Source organism: Drosophila novamexicana, unplaced genomic scaffold (assembly GCF_003285875.2).
Source record: "Drosophila novamexicana strain 15010-1031.04,08,12 unplaced genomic scaffold, DnovRS2.1 tig00004554-arrow-pilon, whole genome shotgun sequence".
Lineage (NCBI taxonomy): Eukaryota > Metazoa > Arthropoda > Insecta > Diptera > Drosophilidae > Drosophila > Drosophila novamexicana.
This window is the reverse complement of record NW_020825051.1, coordinates 4,252,739-4,270,135: the sequence shown is the minus strand read 5'-3', so window position 1 is coordinate 4,270,135 and position 17,397 is coordinate 4,252,739. Positions and strand designations below refer to the sequence as shown.

Sequence of the window (17,397 nt, the reverse complement as noted above, 5' to 3'; positions counted from 1 at the left end):
CAGCCATTACTTTTAACATAAAATACTCGTACTCGGATTTGCGCCGTTGCCCAGACCCCGCTCCCCAAGGGAACCAAGCGCCTCGAGGGCCGCAAGGGCACGGCAATCCAAAGCAAAGCCAACCAGCGTCGTCGTGGTCGTTATACATACATACATATGGATATGTATGTGCCCCGAGAGAGTGTGAGGGGCTTTGGGTATGGGCATAAGAACGGCGACGGGAATAAGCTTGGGAATGGGCAAATAAATCAATTAGGCGCGTCGCATCGCATCGCCCACTGTCTGTGCTGACCTGAGTAAGTGCGTCTCGCTCACACAGGCACACAGCAGGGCAGCAGGAGTGGGGTGGACGTGGACGTGCCACAGCACGTAGCACCATGATTTTAGCGCGCTCGCTCTAGCCGCCACGGAAAACTAGCTCCATCCCAGTCGCACTTGTTGGGTGTGTGTGTGTTTGTGGGGGGGTTGGTTTAAGCTTAATCGGTTACTGTTACTGGCTAGCCAGTCGCGAATTCCTGGCTGTTTCTTTTGCCTGGACCTGCCATTGATGTCTGGCCTAATGCGCTTTTTGCACACCCTGGCCCGGCCTTCGAGCAGTATGATGGCTACTGCACAGCGGGCGCCCACGCTCAGCCCCTGCAGCCAGCGCCGGACGACGGCGTCCATGGTGGAAGACAAGCAGCGACCATGAATGCCCTCATATATCATAATCAAAGTGTGCGATTAGCAGCAGCGGCTACACGGGCTTCCGTTCGCTTGACAAGTTTTCCAACAGCTAAGAGAGACAAATAAATAACTGAAATACAACAACTTTTACCACATCACACATACGCCCCGTATTACAAAACAAAATCACTCATCAATTAAACTGGCCGAAAACTTTTTGAGCTGAATGCTGCTGCTGCTGCTGCCGCTGAACAAAAGCAGCGACTGCTTAGGTAGTCAATTAATTATTGAACTTTTACTACTGTTTGAAAACAGAAACTCGACGAAGCGCTCAATTGTGCGACGGCTTACTCGCTCTCGCGCGCGCGCTCGCTCGCACGCTTAAGCACACACACGCACACACACACAGACACACGCGCACTCACACGTACAAAACGAGTAAAACAAGCAGAGCCCCAATGCTCGCTCGATGGCAACCACAGCCAGAAGCAAACCAACAGCAGTTGAAGAAGAAGAAGAAGAAGAAGCAGCGACAGCAAACAGCAGAAGAAGCAGCAGCATACAGTAACAGAGCAGAGCAGAGCCCGATCAGCTGCGGCTGGCGAGGCGGCAGAGAGACAGACAGGCAAGCAAGCAGGCAACAACAGTCGGCGCGCCGAGTCAGTTTCTGTCTCAGTCTCAGTCTCAGTCGGCGTCAGCCAACAGCGTGAGTGAGTGCGCGTCGAACGGGAACGTTGCGCCGTTCGCGTTCGTTTCTATTTTCTGTGCTCCTCTCGAGCGTGTGTGCGCGTGTGTGCGTGCGTGTGTACGTGTGTCGTATCGTATCGCAAGACAAGCTCAAAACGCCGACGGTTAAGCAAAGCCCTTTTACTAGCCGAAATCTGCTAACAAAAATAAAATATTGCATTTAATATAGCAAGCGCTCCATATTCAAGACAACTTTACAAGTTATCGACTGCTTAAGGATTTACAAAAGTTATCGATAACTGACCGTTAACTATTCACTGTGTTATCGTTTGTGCTATCGTTCGTGCCTTTGTTGTGCTTTGTGGCATGGCTACAACAGCGCCAACGGCAGCCCCCACAAGGACCTCCAGCAAAAGCACTGCGGCCTATTCAACAGTCACGCCCACTTGCACCGCCAGCGTTACAGTTATGCCCAGTGTCGGCATTCCGCCGGGCCTGCCCGTGGGCATGGCAGCGGTGCCCATGCCGCCACATCTGCCGCTGCTGGGCGGCCTGGACAGCGCGGCCGGCAAGGCCATTGCAACGGGCAGCGGCGCCGCACAGCCGACGGCAACAACAAGTCCCAGCTTGGCGGCCGTCTCGCCCACGCCCACAGGTAAGTGTGACAATTAGACCAATTGGACGCTGCCAGAAAAATAGCCCGGCTCAGCACCTTGCCCAGTCTAAACATTGCGCAGAACTTTATAAATTCCTTGAATTGTCAAGGATATAGCTGGCCAAAAGAGCTGAACAAAAAATAAAACCCATGCTTCAGTCCCAAATTAAATTCCTGACCGAGCCTGAGCCCGAGTCTGCGACTGAGCCTGCGACTGAGCCTGAGCCTGAGCCCGAGCCTGACTTGGCCATTGGAAAAGCGCAATGATTTGGAAATTTCACAACAGCAACAACAACAACAAAAACAACGACAAAATAGTCGACTGCAGCGCAGAGCTGCCAACTGTTTTGGTCTTTCGCACATCAGTGGCAATTTGTTTTGCACAAGTATGGGTTGTCAAATAAAATTAGTTCATGTCGGCGGCCATCGAGTGGCCACGTCGAGATGCGACTGCCAGTGCCACGGCGGCAGGGGGGGAGGGGGCAGCAGGCAGCAAATGCGGTTGTTGCAGCGGGCGAGACAACGGGCCAAAGCTTTGACTTGTCTCTAAAAGGTGTTGGAAGTTGCACAATAAATAAATAATTATAAAAAGAGCGCAGAGAGACGCTAAACCAGCAAAGGCACACACTCAACACACACACACACACATACGCACATACGCACACACACACACATATACCATGCGAGACCGACCCGGGTATGGGTACATGGCATACATTGATGTTTAAGCACTGGGCAGAAACCATACTTAAGGGTTTCGGGTTACTTGATGCGTGTATTCGCATTATTCTTAGAAAGCCGAGCGTATAAAAGGTGTGCACAATGATTTTCAAGTGTACATAGCCATAGCCTCCTCAGCTCGGCCGATGCTCATCACATGATGGCCCTCATTTGTGTCCATATGTAGTTGCTCATGATGTTTATGCCACTTATGTCACCCGACTTTCAGTTTGTGCCATAAGCATAAGTCACTTGACCGGAAATTAGTTGGGCCAACCCTTCCGCTTCGTAAGGGTTCTCCTTTTATGGGCATCAATCGAAATATCGTTACGAAATGCATGAGAATACTCTCTTTGACACGTGGATATATTCTTTAGATCGGAACTGAAATATTAAACCAAACACCTAGATCTTATAGCCCATTTCCTTTAATTTTGAATGAAAAGAGGTTTAGTCTGCAATCTATAATGTACTTCTTAAGTATATGATCGTAAATCTACATATCAAATGATGTGGCTCTTAGTTTCCAACACGGAAGTAATTAAATAAATCAACAGATCTTATGGACGTGTGCAGATCGACTTACTTGTGACTGCTCATCAAGTCTCAAGGCCTCTTTCTGCGAAACACGTACGCTACATAAATTCGTTAAGCCTTTGTTTACCAATTTTATGGGCTAAGGATATTCAAACCCATTGACAAAATAAAAGTTCCCTGAGTAACGCGCCATAATATCTTGTAAACATGTGTTCACCTACATATAAGTAGTTTACAATGAACTTTACCAGGCGCATATATTGCTTGCAATATTGATATACTTGTTATTCTTATCCAATTGAATTTTGGATTAGGAATTAGGAATTTGGATTAGGATTAGGAATCATAATATTTAACTAGGCATATAAAATACGATCGAATGGGCAGCCTTTTCGTTGGCAACTGGCTGGCAACTGTCACTGCAAATCGAGCAGCTCTTAAGATGTGCTCAACGTGAGAAGATCACAATATAACGCATTAAAATGAGCATTGTAATTGTGCACACCTACATATGTTTACTCTTCAATGAACTTTATCAGGCACATTTCCTAAGGAAACTTAATTAACGATTTAATACACCAGGAATGCTGGGTAAGAACTTAATACTCTGAGATGTGCATAGGAAATAATTCGAGCGAATTGTCATCCTTCTGGTTAAATTATAGCAACAAAGATCACAATATTACGCATAAGAAATGCACATTGTAAAAGTGTGCACACATACATAAGAGTAATTTACAATTAGCCTTACCAGGCACATGCCTTGATTGTAATATTGATGCAATAGAATTTTGGATTTAATGCTCCAGGAATGCCACGTAAGCCCTTAATACTTTAATAATATGTGACTAGGAATGTATAATTCGATCGAATAGGCATCCTTTTGGTTTAATTAAGGCAACTAGCTGGCAACTGGCTGGCAACTCTCCTTGCAGATCGAGCAGCTCTCTAGGCGAGCTAAACGTGCGAAGATCACAATATTACGCATTAAAAACCAGAAGCCCCAACGAGTAATGTGCTGCGCGCGACAAACAAGATCAGCGAGCAGCAAGTGGCCACAAGGCGGGACGGGACGGTCTTCTAGAGGAGCTTGGGGCAGCGAAAGAGCGACAGAGCGAGAGAGAGAGAGAGAGGGAGGGACATCGCCTGGCTGGGACAGAGCGCTTAGTGAAAAAGCGGGCAACTTTAATTTATATGCAGTGCCTGGCAGCGCAGCAGCGGCAAAAACTTTACCGGTAGCAATAAATCAAACTATCAATTGAATTCCGAGGCGATCATCACTTGTGCTCTCTCCCTCTCTCTTCATCTCGCTCTCTTTCGTTCTGTCTCTCTTGAATGCGGCGTCGCTTCTTGTTAAAAGTTGCACGCTGATGTGCGAGTGCGGCCGGGCTGGACGGAACGGACAGTATGGGCTGCGCCAAGTCGTGCGATTTTAAGCCGATTCTGCAATTGACTGAGGTGCGTCGAGGCAGCCGTAGCTGTCGCATTGCCGCTAAGATCAGTAGTAAATCATCGGGTGTATCCAGCTCGAAGTTGGGTCTCAGCCGCTGCCACTGCCACCGACCTGGTACGCATTTTGTGGTACTGCCGCGTTGACATCCGTGGCATAAGCGCAGGCAGCGTGTACTCTGTGTGTGCTGCAGCCTGGCCTGGCCTGGTGATTGGGCTGGTCGTCAATTGTTTGGAGCGCAGCATAAATCAGGCATAACCATAACCATAACCGCGACCACAACAATTGGCGCAACATGCGGCTGCAACAAATTGTTAACTACCCGATGCGCTACTTGGCCGCAAGCAGATCAGGCAACAGCTTTAATTAGCACAGCTCGCAGCGTAGCTGAGGGTCGTCGAGGTCAGTGTTGGGCATACCAAAGCATCTGCAACCTGGCTGCCACACACGCAGCCACAAGGCAAACAAAAGCAACAACAACAACAACAACAGCAAAACAGAAGAGAAATACCAAAAAAAAAAAAAAAAAAAAAAAAGAGGTGTTAAAATGTGTGCAGTTCTCGCGATCAGATAAAATGTCAAAATGAACATAAAAGCTTCTACATCTGAGGAATTGCTAATCGGTGCCAAGACAAACGACAAACGACAAACGAGATACCCAACCGCCAGCCTCGTAGCCAAGTCGATCCGATCCTCAACAAATTGCCAGCGCGGAGACATCAGGAATTTCATAAATTCCAGCTCAAATTAGCTGTTGGCAGTCCGGCAATCGTTTGCCATACAAAACTGATTCATGAAGGAGACGGTAATGGACCACACCACGTCCACTTGACACGCCATTATGACCATAAACGTTGACACTTCCGCCAGCGGGCAGGGGCTTGGGCAGGGGAATGGGCAGGGGCACGGGCTTGTAGCACTCGTCACATTGTGGCCGGGACTGTGTGTACTGTGTCTTCGCTTAAGTCTTTGACGTGTTCGATCAAAAACAGACCGAAATTTGTCCAATCATTGTTGGCCCCCGTACGCCCCGTCGCCTTCAACCATGCCCATACACTCTGGGCTACAAATTTCTTGGTGTTTGGCTGCCATGCGCGGAATTCTGGCAGCAGCTTCGTTTAAATTCCAATTGACATTTAATGATTTTGCGCACTCGTTCTCTCTCTCTCTCTCTCTCTCATTCACTCTGTCTCTGTCGATCTTTTGCAGCGCTTACGCACAGCCACTGCCCGTCCACATCGATGCTAGCCGCCGGCTCACCACCAGCTCCCACGTTGGCCCTCTTGGCCCCTCAGGGCAACGCAGCGACGGCGGCGGCCACAAATCTCAGCGCTCTGGCCTCCCAGCATCGGCTACTGGAACTGTCACGCTTTGGCCTGCGGGGCTACGATCTGGCCCAACATATGCTCTCCCAACAGGGCGCAGTATCCAAGCTGCTGGGTAAGTCTTTTCTCTATTGGTACAGTTTTTGGGGGGTAGTCTGTGGTTTGTAGGGGTGCAAGTCTGGCCTGACCAATGCAATCAGCTCCAGCGTCTGCATAACGCGGAACCGAACCACAAAGCACACGTGCTCCAAATGCAATTGCCAAATGTGTCCCGCTGAATTAGGAGCCGAAGCGTCCGTAATCGATTTGGACGACTGTGACTCCCCAGACCACGAGTGGGCCACGTATACACGACAAATCGATTGCACCTTACCATGCCCAATTCTGACACCTGGGCAATAGCTAAAGCATGCTCAATAGAGGCCGCTGCCGCCGTCGTCGCAGCCGCCGCACACCTGTTGCCAGTTTTTTCGCTCTAAATTGCAATTCTGCGCGCCGCCCGCGACAAGCTAAACAAATTCCAAGGGGGCACTCGAGCGGGAGGTTAGCTTTGCTTTTGGATAGATTATATTTGTATGACATGGGCCAACTCGACTGCCAGATTCTAAGTCGGACATCTGTAGTGCAATGTCCTTGGCATAGTTAGTTTTTCAAACAGTTTTACAAAGAATTTTGCTTTGTTTTAAATAGCAGCTATAGCTCTTTTTAATAGTGTTTTATGTATAGCTTAGTATATAAGTCAACACATTAAGACAGCTCATCTTCCAAGGGTACGATCATGGTCAAATACTTACAGCAGACACTCACAAAAGAAGTGTTTCCTTCAAGTTCTAACCCAAAAAAGTAGTCAGTGGTTCGAACCAACTCTGCTATTGGTTGCGTTTGCAAAGCTGCTTTATTTCTGGTCTTGGTTTAAGCCTTGGTTTATCATATATATTGAAGCTCGCTATTAAGTTAAGTCAAATTATTAGCTAAGCTAAAGCATTAGCTAGGCTAAATCTGATCCTTACCCAAAATCCATATAGAATGTGTTTAAATTAATCCAATAAGCCAAATTTACTGGCTGGGTCTCCCTCAAAATTTATTGAAACAATGTGTTGGTTCGGGTTGTGATTAGTCTGTCTCTTAATCAACTTGGTTAGGGTCTTAGTAAGAAACAAATTGGAATACCAGTTATGATCACAGCTTGCAGCCTTGGCTCTTACGATCAAAGGTCTGGCTCTTACGAGCACATTTTACTCTTAAGTGTTTTTCAATTAAATAGTTTGATCCTTTTACAACTTGAAAATGGATCTGTTTAGTTACGAAAATTAAAATACATATTCTTGAATTCGCTACAAAATACCGCATATAAGAATTTCCAGACCTTAAGAACTTAAGGGCTTGACTGTATATGATACATTTTCCTATATGATTCGTGTTCGAAATTTTGATATCTGTTTCCCTCTGATCCACTTTTAGTTTTCAGTGCTTTGATTATGCTAAAAAATGTAATATACTCAACTATACCACTTTTTCCATTATTACCATCTTTTTAGACAAAGCTTTTCAAAGTAAATCTAATTGTTAATATACCTATATTTAAGCAGCTAAATTCCACCTGTTGCATTTTGTACTACCTTGATTTGTACACGAGTAAATAGGCGCATTGCTCAGTTCGCTCAGTGCAACCATTCACGGGGCTATCTTTGAATAATACTCATAAATTATCCGATCTGTGCGGAGTCGGTGGAGCAATAATTCATTCACTGTATTTAAATTAACGTTAAGGCAGGTTGCAGGCGGAGGGTTTTGTCGCTAGTTAATTTAAACTGTGTAAATGTGTAAATAGTTTCCGTTTTTTTTTTTGCAAAACTCTAATTTGCATAAGTGTAGATACATATATTAAAGCAAACCTGGGCTACTATGACAATGTATAGTCAATCAATGTGTAGTATTCATGCAATTGTCAGCTACACTGAGAGAAAAAGTGTGATATGTAAATTATATATGTTGGCGTTCAGTAGGTTAGTTTCTAAGAGAATAAGCTATGTTATCTTCTTTCAATCGGTTGAATGTAAGCTTCTTGCATGAAAAACTGGATTTTTCTTCAAGATATCTCGGTTAGACTCTCATAGTTTCTTCTCTTATATAAGCAAAATCTTATCAACTTCTAAATGCTTAATCATTCAGATCCATTTGGATCAACCGTATAGATACATTGGGATTAAAATTGAGTTTTTTTGTATGGGTATTTAATAATTGGTCAGCCGAAAAGTACTAATTAATTACTATTTCAATATCGTAAATGATATTCATTGCAATTAAAAATATTTTAAGCCTTTTAAGTACCAATATTGAGTGCGTTTTTCTCCAAGTGTAACCCCTGATTTCTAACGCCTAATTCACAAGATAAACAGCGCGCGCCTGTCACTCGCTTCCGACAAATTATCAACGAGAAGCTGCGCTGAAGCTGGCATTGTTGTTGTTGCTGCTTTTGTTGTTGTTGTTGTTGTGCGAGTTGTACAATTGTGTCGTTGCCGAATATTCAAATTAGCGCGCCATTGAATGGCGGAACGCGCCTTCAATTGTCTAGTTAGTCAGTTGGCAGCCGCAGCAGGTAGTTCGCAGCGGCTGTCAACACAATGCGGCCGGCGGGCTTGGAGACTGGTTCCGACGCCCACACGAGCCAGACGGGTGCCCAGTCGGGAGCAGCGTTTGATAATGCGAAAATTATGCGAGTTGCCGCAAGGCAGTAGCAGCAGCATCAGCAGCAGAGGTCAACATTTTGCATATTAACATAAAAAGCCAGAGTTAAGCCTGGTCAATCGCTCATCTTTAAGTTCTACATATTTGCAGGCACACTGCGCCCGCCCGGGCTTATTGGCGGCTCAAAACCGAAGGTGGCCACGCCGACAGTTGTCTCCAAGATCGAGCAGTACAAACGCGAAAATCCAACGATATTCGCGTGGGAAATACGCGAGAGACTGATTAGCGAAGGTGAGTGCCATTTGTGAACAATGCGAACAACAAACAGATGCCATTTGGCAAGGTGAAGGGACAGGAACGGGAAGAGAAGGGAACACAGAGCCGAACAGAGCGCGACAGTTGAGCTAATTAAAATAAGAACTGATGGGAACCCCCCAAAAGCGAAATTGCACAAAGCCATTGACAAGCGCCGGGCCAGAGTCGAGAGTCGACCATCAATGAATGGTCCTGTCCGGCGCGGTGCGTCTGGGCGGGCATAGGGTTACGCGTTGCAGCTTTTGAGATGCAGCTACTTGAGCAGCTGACAGCATCAGCTTGATGTGTTTATGGTGCGGTTGTCAGTACTCGTACTCGTAATACGAATTAGCCAGCGAATTGATCCAGGCCAAAGAGGAGCTGCTGCGTTCCTTTCTGTGTGTTTGCGCGCGGTCTCCCAGCTCCTCATTTAATGTTGTAAGAATTGTTTCGGCTCTGTGGGAGATTTATCGATTGGCTAATTTATGAACATCCGCTCCTGGGCTAGTCGATTGATATGTAAATGTGCTCACATTTGTGTCACTCACCGGTGGATGCCCGGCTGGTTGCCTGGTTCCCTGGTTGCCTCCAGCGCTGCGCCAGTCAATTGCGCTGTGCGATGAATAGTCCGATTGCCATCGCTCACATGAGACGTTCGGACACACACAAAGACCATGCTCGAGGGGCTCTGACTGCGACTGTGCTCGTATGTGGAGATGCCAATCGCAACTGGTCTGCTCATTACAGTCAATCTAATTTGCGTCAGTCGGCATTTGGGTTCATGAGCAGGTCACGACGCACTGCATCCGGCGCCAGTATCCGTTCGTAATAGTTTGCGTCTTGCCCCCAGGTGTCTGCACGAATGCCACTGCCCCCTCGGTGAGCAGCATCAATCGCATCCTGCGCAACCGCGCCGCCGAGCGTGCCGCGGCGGAGTTTGCGCGCGCCGCCAGCTATGGCTATGCTTTACATCCAACGCATCCGCATCCACATCCCTATACGAGTTTTCCCACCTGGCCGGCCACGTTGCCGGGCCACCATCCGCTTTGGGGCGCTGTGCCGCTACCCGCCAGCAGCGCTTTGCCCGGCAGCAGCAGCTACAACAGCGACGGCAGCTCCAATCCGAATACCAACAACAACAGCACCAGCGCCGGCGGCGGCAGCAGCGCGGGCAGTGGACGCCTATCCCTGCCGGCACTATCACCGGGGTCGGGCAGCCGGGACAGTCGTTCGCCGGATGTGGATGCCAACCGCATGATAGGTGAGTGCGCAGTTCTCCATAAATCCGGATCTGATCCTCAACAATAATCTGCTGTAGATATTGAAGGCGAGGGCAGCGATTCGGAGGACAGTGACCAGCCCAAGTTTCGGCGGAATCGCACAACGTTCAGTGCCGAGCAGCTGGATGAGCTGGAGAAGGAGTTCGAGAAGTCGCACTATCCCTGCGTGGGCACGCGCGAGAAGCTAGCGGCGCGCACGGCGCTGAGCGAGGCGCGGGTGCAGGTGAGTTGCCCCATGAGTTACCCGTGTACAATGGACTGTGCTCCTAGCCCCTGATTGTTGCCTACTAACCACACACGCCGACGCCGACTTGGACACACAGACGCTCGCTTCTTTTTTTTTTATCAACTAACAAATTGTCTCTCCATCGATTGATCAATTAGGTTTGGTTTTCCAACAGACGAGCGAAATGGCGGCGCCATCAACGGGTCAATCAGCTGAAGCAGCGCGACTCGGCCTCGACATCGCCTCAGCCCGCGGCTGCCTTGGGTCCACAGCAGCAGGAGCAGAGCACGGCTGCAGCGGCAGTCTCCAGTCTGCAGTATGCTACCCGTTCCAGCGTCTACCACACGACACTGGCGGGCGAGGGCAACACCTCCACCCCCATCAGCATCAGCACCAGCATAAGCCCTACGGCCCCAGGCCGCGATCCAGCGACAGCAACAGCGCCGCCGCCTGCCTCACTCACAGCATCAGTTCCATTATTAATGGGCGGTGAGCATAGCGCCTTTCGTGCCGCCCTGCCCGCCGCATCCGCATCCGCCTCCGCGTCGGCGGCCGCCTTCGCCCTGAACTTTGCCCGGCAGTACCTCTGGCGGCATATGGCGGCGCCGCAGAAGGAGCCCCGATCGGAGCTGGATGAGGAGATCAATGTGGATGCGGAGACGGAAACGGAGTCGGAGGCTAATTAAACAGTGCAATCAACATGCTGTATTTCCAGAACTAGATTCTAATCCAAACTAGAAAATATCTAACAAAAAAAAATGATGCAAGTTTGTGGATTTGTCAGTTTCCTATCGCTTTAAATCGAGAATTTAGTGCAATTTTTTTAACTTAATTTATTCAGTTTGCATTCAAAACACGTGCTGAGTACAAATAAAGACGGAATCGATATATGTATACATATGTATATATGCCTATATAAGACAATACATATAAGAATTCGACAAATTCTCACGGGTTTCGTATAATTGGTCGGGAATTCAGCGGAGTTGACACCCATCGATGCGGGAGAAGAGCGGCCGCTCGACGCGCATTCAAAAATAACTCAAGTGGACAAATCTGACAATTTTGTGGCTACCAAGACGAAGAGCCACAGATACGAATACAAACACAAATACAGAGGCTCAGAGTCAGGCTCAAGTGGCTGCGAATGTGGCCGGTCTTGGGCCTGGGCCAGGGCCAGGGCCTGGGCCTGGGCCTGGGCCTGGATGATTAATGTGGCTTTAATTACATGCGCTGAGAAGTCGTCGACGTCAGCGTCCTCGTTGTCGTCGTCAATGTGTATGCTCGGATGGATCACTATAATTATATAGATGGCCGAATTAAATTTTAATTTAACGCCTGTCAAATCAGAAAACCACTTGTATAATCGTTCGCTTAAGCGAGCCACAGCTCTGGCTTGGCAACTGCCTCTGGCTCCGACTCAGGCCTGGGCAACTCGAAACAGTTATTCATTTCACTTCATTTCATTTACTGTCCGACTGCGTCGATATTGAAGGAATCAATTGAACCCCAGCGCCAGCTGCTATTATTGATTGTAATGAGCCACCGAAGGCGTCAACTTCACCAGCTCAGCGCGAGTCCGCCGTGAAAGAAATTAAAGAAAGAAACCTCTGCAGAGAATGAAAACAATTAAACCCATGAAATTTACATACCTGCGGCTTTTGATGAGTCGCTGAAAAGCATTGTGCTTCCAAGTACACAAAATCTACATATTCATTTCTGTAATGGTTCAACTACAAAGGGTGCGACTACAGTGGCTGCTGACATGGCCTAGTTGGAGCTGCAACACCAGCGAAATCTGCGCTACATATCAGTAACAAATAGTTAGAGATGGAGATGTCCCACAGGAATGCTAATTTCTGTGGACCTGTCATGCGACTCGTCTTGCAGGACACGCTGCAAGACATGTCAACAAAGGTATCTTCGAGCTTTTCCTTTTAAGTAGTTTCTATAATGGTGGTTCAGTTCACGGCTCAAAGCAAAGTCCTGCTTTCAGGTTGGGTTTTTAAATCCTTCAAACCAGATTTTGGTTCATATACCTAAAAATGTTGAACAAATAACAATTTTACTGTAAAATTGCCCGTTGCACTGAAAATATTGCAAGCCTAAGTATTTTCATATACAAGATGCGGGCTAAATTGGGGCTTTGCATTTGAGTCTCCCTTGAAAGTATTTGTTCCAGTTTGGGTTTCGATTAAGTTAATATTAATTCCGTTCTCGAACCGGTTTGATTATGTTACAAGACCAGACTGATGACATGTCATCGAGTATGTCAATAGACTAGACACAGCCGATGACATGTCACCGAAGTCGTCATGTAAGCTCATGACATGTCAGCGAAGACGTCACCAATGAGCATGTCATCAAAGCACAGATTTCCATCTGGCAAGAATCTGTGTGCGTGTGTGCGTATGTGTGTGTGTATGTGTTTGTTGTTCGTTGTGTTAGCATGGAAAGTAACCCAACTGGGCTGTCGAACATTGGAATGTCTCTGTTAGCAGCATCCCTGCCATAGCTGTGGCTCTTAATTGCCAAAGGCGTTAGTATTAAGTGGTTTTCGTGCTTATTATAAATATCTCTTAATTTTTGCGATCCCCACACTTTGCTGCTGTGTGTGTGTGTGTGTGTGCTTATGTGTATGTATGAGTGGCAAAATCTTGAAATGGCAATCACCGACTGTCTCAGACTTGGTCGCAGTCCCAGTGCCAGTCGCAGTTGCAGAGCCAGCTAACCAGACAAGTGGAGGACGTCGTCTTTGCTCCTGTCGTCGGCTTTGTTGTCATTATGTTGTGTTATTTGGCACGATTTGTTGAACTAAGGAGCTGACGCTGAATCGTCGTCGTCGTCGTCGTCTGCGTCTGCGTTTCGCAGACCAGAGGCTGGGGCTGTGCGCGGTTGCATGATGCTGGCGATCGATTGAAAATCGATCAGCAACGATCGGCAAAGGCGGCAATGAAAATGGAAATGGTAGCTGCCTGTGCCTGTGCCTGTCCCTTTGGCTGTCCCTGTCCCTGTGACTGTTGCTGTAAGTGTAAATATCAGGCTTGAGTCTGCGGCAGCTTCAAATGCCCCCATCTACGCCCGTATTGGCCATGGGAAGCGGGAGCCAAACTGGCGTCGCTCAGCGCATATAATTGTCGCATGCAACATCGCGGCTATCGCACACATTTATACTTTAGCACGATGCAGAGCAGAGAGGAGCGGAGCGGAGCGGAGTGGAGCAGCGAGAAGCGACACGGAATCGCCCGGGACAGGTAGACATGAAAGGTAACGCATTGGCTTTGCTTTGCAGCGGCCTATAGAGAATAAGTAATTCACTTAACGCTTTAATATCGCTGATAAATGCGAAGCAATGCCCCCAGGATCCGCACTCCCCAGCATCCCCGCGCATCCTCGACAAACACATTGGCCACTTAATTGGTGCAATTTTCAACGATTTTATTGTATTTGCATGTGTTTTATTTTATTTTTTTTTTGTTTTAGGAAGATCACACTGCGCCTGCGCAGACTTTGTGGCAGCAGCGTGCGAACTGGACGCACCTCATTTACATACCATTCGTGTTGCTCCACGCTGTGTGTATGTGTGTCTGTGTGTGTGCGTGTGTGTGTGTGTGCGTGCTCTATAGATGGTTGCATGGAACATAGCGACAGCTGCTGATTAGCAGTGTTCCGGAATGAAGTATGGATTCCAATTTGACCGGATGCCAGACTCGGCTCGACTCGACTCGATTCGACTCGACTCAACGCAACATGCGCCGCACATGCTCAGCCAGGGCAGTTAGCCAGCCGGGCACAGAGCCCCCATCGGATGTCTATGCGAATTTAATGCAATGCTAAGCCTATAATTTGATCATATCCACACTATAACTCAGAGCTGGGTGCAAAATGCCCAGTGGCGCTGGTGGTGGGCACCACCATACACACCAGACGCACAGTGACAGAGCGCGGATAATGGATGCGCAGCAATGCCATTTTTGGCAGCTCGGGCAGTGCGCAACGGCTTCTGATAAGACCACCACCAGGCACCACTGCAGCAGCAGTAGTTGTTGAAAGCGTCGAGTGCCCAGCGAGCCCAGGCCAAGAGCTGGCCAAAAGCTGGCCAAGAGCCGGGCTCACTTAGCGGGCATGCGTCATAACTCAGCGGCGGACGGTGTTCGGTCGATCGGATTACCCGGCAGGCATTTCAATTCAACACATCCTTTGGTTTGCCTGCCCAATTATACGCGCAGCCGGAGCCACGGCCGCGGCCACAGCCACGCCCATCGTGAATCGTTTGCGCCGGGAACAGGGGGCGTGCGACATTGTGACGCAAATTATAGCAATGCGCTGACTTAAATAAATGCGCGAGTTTCAAAATTGAAAAGAAATTAACGTTGGGCAGTGCAGCCATCGATTGCTTGGGCGCGGCTCCACTTGCTGCCCCACAGATTCCCATCTCTGTGAATTGCAAAAATATTGTGCATAATTATATGCTAATGTTCACATTGAATTATTGCCCTCCACATGCTCCTACATACATGTGTACATTGGTATGTGAGCATCTCCCCCCCCCCCCCCTCTCCTCTACCTCTGCTCTAAGTATCTGTGTCTAATGCCGGAGGAAATTGACGCTCCCGGCGCCACAGCCGCTGGGACTCCAACTCCGGGACCACACGCGGCCCCTTTGTATGGGAATCGCTCAGGTAATTCCACAGTCTTGTCTTCCAGCGACCGACAGTGGAATTGTTGTTGATTACTGTTAGGAGTGTGATAAATCTCTGTTTTTATTAACTTTCGGCATGACGCTGCCGAATTGGTCGGAAGAACATGAATGAAATTAAAATGAAAATCAGATCAGCATGATTAGTTATAATTTGTAAGACGCCTCATCGATAACACAACCTTTACGAATACCAAAATTCAACAATAATTAATTAAATTTGTTCGAGTACTCGGGGAAAAGGTATGCAAAACTTGATCCAGTTTCAAATTGATTTCAACTACAGTATAGATATATACCATATGTAATTGATTTTTTCATATAACCAGAACCATAAGGCCTGTCCATAAAGAAATCCTTGGATATGGTAACTGGAAATCTGGAAGAGCATTTATTCAAATTAAATAGTTTTTCAAAAGATGTATATTGTCCACATTTATTAATATTGTACCTAAATGTTCCATTTAATAATATTATTTTAATATGCGAAAAATATAAGAAAATATTGCGTCAAGCTGAGAAAGGTTTTGGTATCCTCAAGGAAAAGTTTTAGGCTGAATAACAAGTATTTGATTTATTGTTGTAATTTATGTTTTAGTTCAAGTTCTAGCTGTTTTAATTGAAAATCATCTTCTCGGCGCTGCTCTTCCAATGCGATTCGGCGTTCCTCTAATTTAAACTTTTGTTCCTCTAATCTCAACTTGCGTTCCTCCACTTCTTTGGCCCATAAAAACTGTTCCTGGTGCAATTTGAGCGTCTCCCTCTCAACCCAAAGGCGATCTTCATGAAACTTTCTTCCGTTTGCATCCATTGATGCTGCGATAAGTCACCGATCCCAGATGTGATCGGGGGATCGGTTGTCGACTCGTCCTCGCAATGCGACATGTCGAGACTGCTCCAAGATCCCTGAGAGTCACGCACAACCATCTCCATTTGCTTGCGGACCGAAAAAATGTCACTCAGTTGTTCGTAGTGGGGGCACATCCTTAACAATTTTGCTGTAAATAGTTAATGCACTTATTGTCTCACTTTAAGAATCTGCAACAATACCTTGTAAGGTTGTTTCATCGATCTTGTCGCTTTCCTCGCCTCCAGCCACAATAGACTTTCTGTGCGCATCTGCCTTTTGCCAGCCGCCCTTTAGATGGCGAACTTTAAAACGAACCAAGTTCCAGGTCGCGTCTAACTTGGTCTCGTCTATCAGTTTTCTATAGTAGATTTGGGCAGTTGGTTTCTGTATGTCATAAGCATATTATTATGAATAGAACTTAAAATGCGCGCCATTTCTAACCTCAATATTACTGTGCACTCGCATATAATTCAAAATATCATTGACTTCCCTCTCCGACCACTTCTTTGGCTCAATCTCCCGTTTGCGCTTCGGATTCAATTTACCTTCCACTGCAATGAAACAAATAAAAACTGGTTTATTTTATGAAACAATAACTATTTAACCTACTTTTGCTTGTTGATGCCGTAAATCAGCCGCTGCCTTAGGCTAAGCACTAATGTATTAAAAATATAACACTTTGGGTGCTAACTTGGCGTTGCAGCTTTGCAAAATTGCAATAACTTGCAACAACAACTTGCCGCGAACAATTTATTGCAACGCTGCTAAACCCAGACCCTTGACTACGAAAAGCAGTGCAAAGCTGCAAAGCTAGAGATGCATAAAGAAACTATAATTGTTAGATTTTTTAATTGAGGTTTGGTGGACTTAAGTAGAATTTAAGTTAAAAGAGCGTCTCTTGAAAGCTCTTAACTGGCATATTTCTCAAATTAGCAAATCTGCTATTAAGCAACCAAAATATAAACAACAACAGCTGATTGTGTAGAGTTGCAACGCTGTGCTGTGCAACGCTCTGTCGGTATAGCAAGCTTGCAAGTGTGCGTAGCTGCAACGACAAGTGAACACCAGTGCTGCCAAGCGTCATTTCAGCAAACCAGCTGAATCGGATTATATACACACATTAAATAGATAAATAAGATTTCTGAGCACGAATTGCTATATACGGGTTTTCAAATGTGCACTTCTTATTGCAATATTAGTTAACAGCTACATTAGCATAACATTTCTAAGGTTTTCGGCTGGCGACCTATGAAAAAGACTAAATTGATATAGAAAATATTTAAACTGGCAGCACTGGTGAGCATCCTAACTGAAATGCGA

At 46.9% G+C, this 17,397-nt stretch overlaps 2 protein-coding genes across 5 annotated transcripts; one reads left to right on the top strand and one right to left on the bottom strand.

Annotated features, from left to right (window-relative positions):
* The first annotated feature begins 1,351 nt into the window (after positions 1 to 1,351).
* LOC115769566 (paired box protein Pax-7) lies at positions 1,352 to 11,428 on the top strand. 3 transcript variants are annotated; one of them, XM_030714420.1, is made up of 6 exons: positions 1,352 to 2,008; positions 5,925 to 6,155; positions 8,879 to 9,019; positions 9,873 to 10,283; positions 10,341 to 10,525; positions 10,704 to 11,105. In XM_030714420.1, exons 1-6 carry the CDS (start codon positions 1,720 to 1,722, stop codon positions 11,019 to 11,021), a joined length of 1,575 nt encoding a protein of 524 aa, XP_030570280.1. In that variant the 5' UTR covers positions 1,352 to 1,719; the 3' UTR covers positions 11,022 to 11,105. The 3 variants fall into 3 exon arrangements, with proteins under 3 accessions (XP_030570280.1, XP_030570278.1, XP_030570281.1); XM_030714418.1 differs by having other exon boundaries at positions 1,363 to 2,008; positions 10,687 to 11,428; XM_030714421.1 differs by lacking the exons at positions 1,352 to 2,008; positions 5,925 to 6,155 and adding an exon at positions 8,356 to 8,798 and having other exon boundaries at positions 10,687 to 11,428.
* A 4,272-nt stretch (positions 11,429 to 15,700) lies between these two features.
* Positions 15,701 to 17,290, bottom strand: LOC115769696. Of its 2 annotated transcripts, none has more exons than XM_030714620.1 (4): positions 16,687 to 17,038; positions 16,519 to 16,628; positions 16,278 to 16,461; positions 15,701 to 16,225 (listed from the first exon to the last, which is right to left on the bottom strand). In XM_030714620.1, coding segments are annotated over exons 1-4 (597 nt in total). In that variant the 5' UTR covers positions 16,688 to 17,038; the 3' UTR covers positions 15,701 to 15,923. The 2 variants fall into 2 exon arrangements, with proteins under 2 accessions (XP_030570480.1, XP_030570481.1); XM_030714621.1 differs by lacking the exon at positions 16,687 to 17,038 and adding an exon at positions 17,197 to 17,290 and having other exon boundaries at positions 15,702 to 16,225.
* Positions 17,291 to 17,397: the final 107 nt, after the last annotated feature.

Bases quoted from the DNA above. Each gene is read 5' to 3' on its own strand.
- LOC115769566 (XM_030714418.1), top strand. From the start codon at position 1,720: ATGGCTACAACAGCGCCAACGGCAGCCCCCACAAGGACCTCCAGCAAA. The intron at 2,009-5,924 runs GTAAGTGTGACA...GATCTTTTGCAG, and splicing joins CGTCTCGCCCACGCCCACAG to CGCTTACGCACAGCCACTGC. The intron at 6,156-8,878 runs GTAAGTCTTTTC...ACATATTTGCAG, and splicing joins CGCAGTATCCAAGCTGCTGG to GCACACTGCGCCCGCCCGGG.
- LOC115769696 (XM_030714620.1), bottom strand. The intron at 16,462-16,518 runs GTTAGAAATGGC...TATGACATACAG, and splicing joins GAGTGCACAGTAATATTGAG to AAACCAACTGCCCAAATCTA. The intron at 16,226-16,277 runs GTATTGTTGCAG...AACTATTTACAG, and splicing joins CGATGAAACAACCTTACAAG to CAAAATTGTTAAGGATGTGC.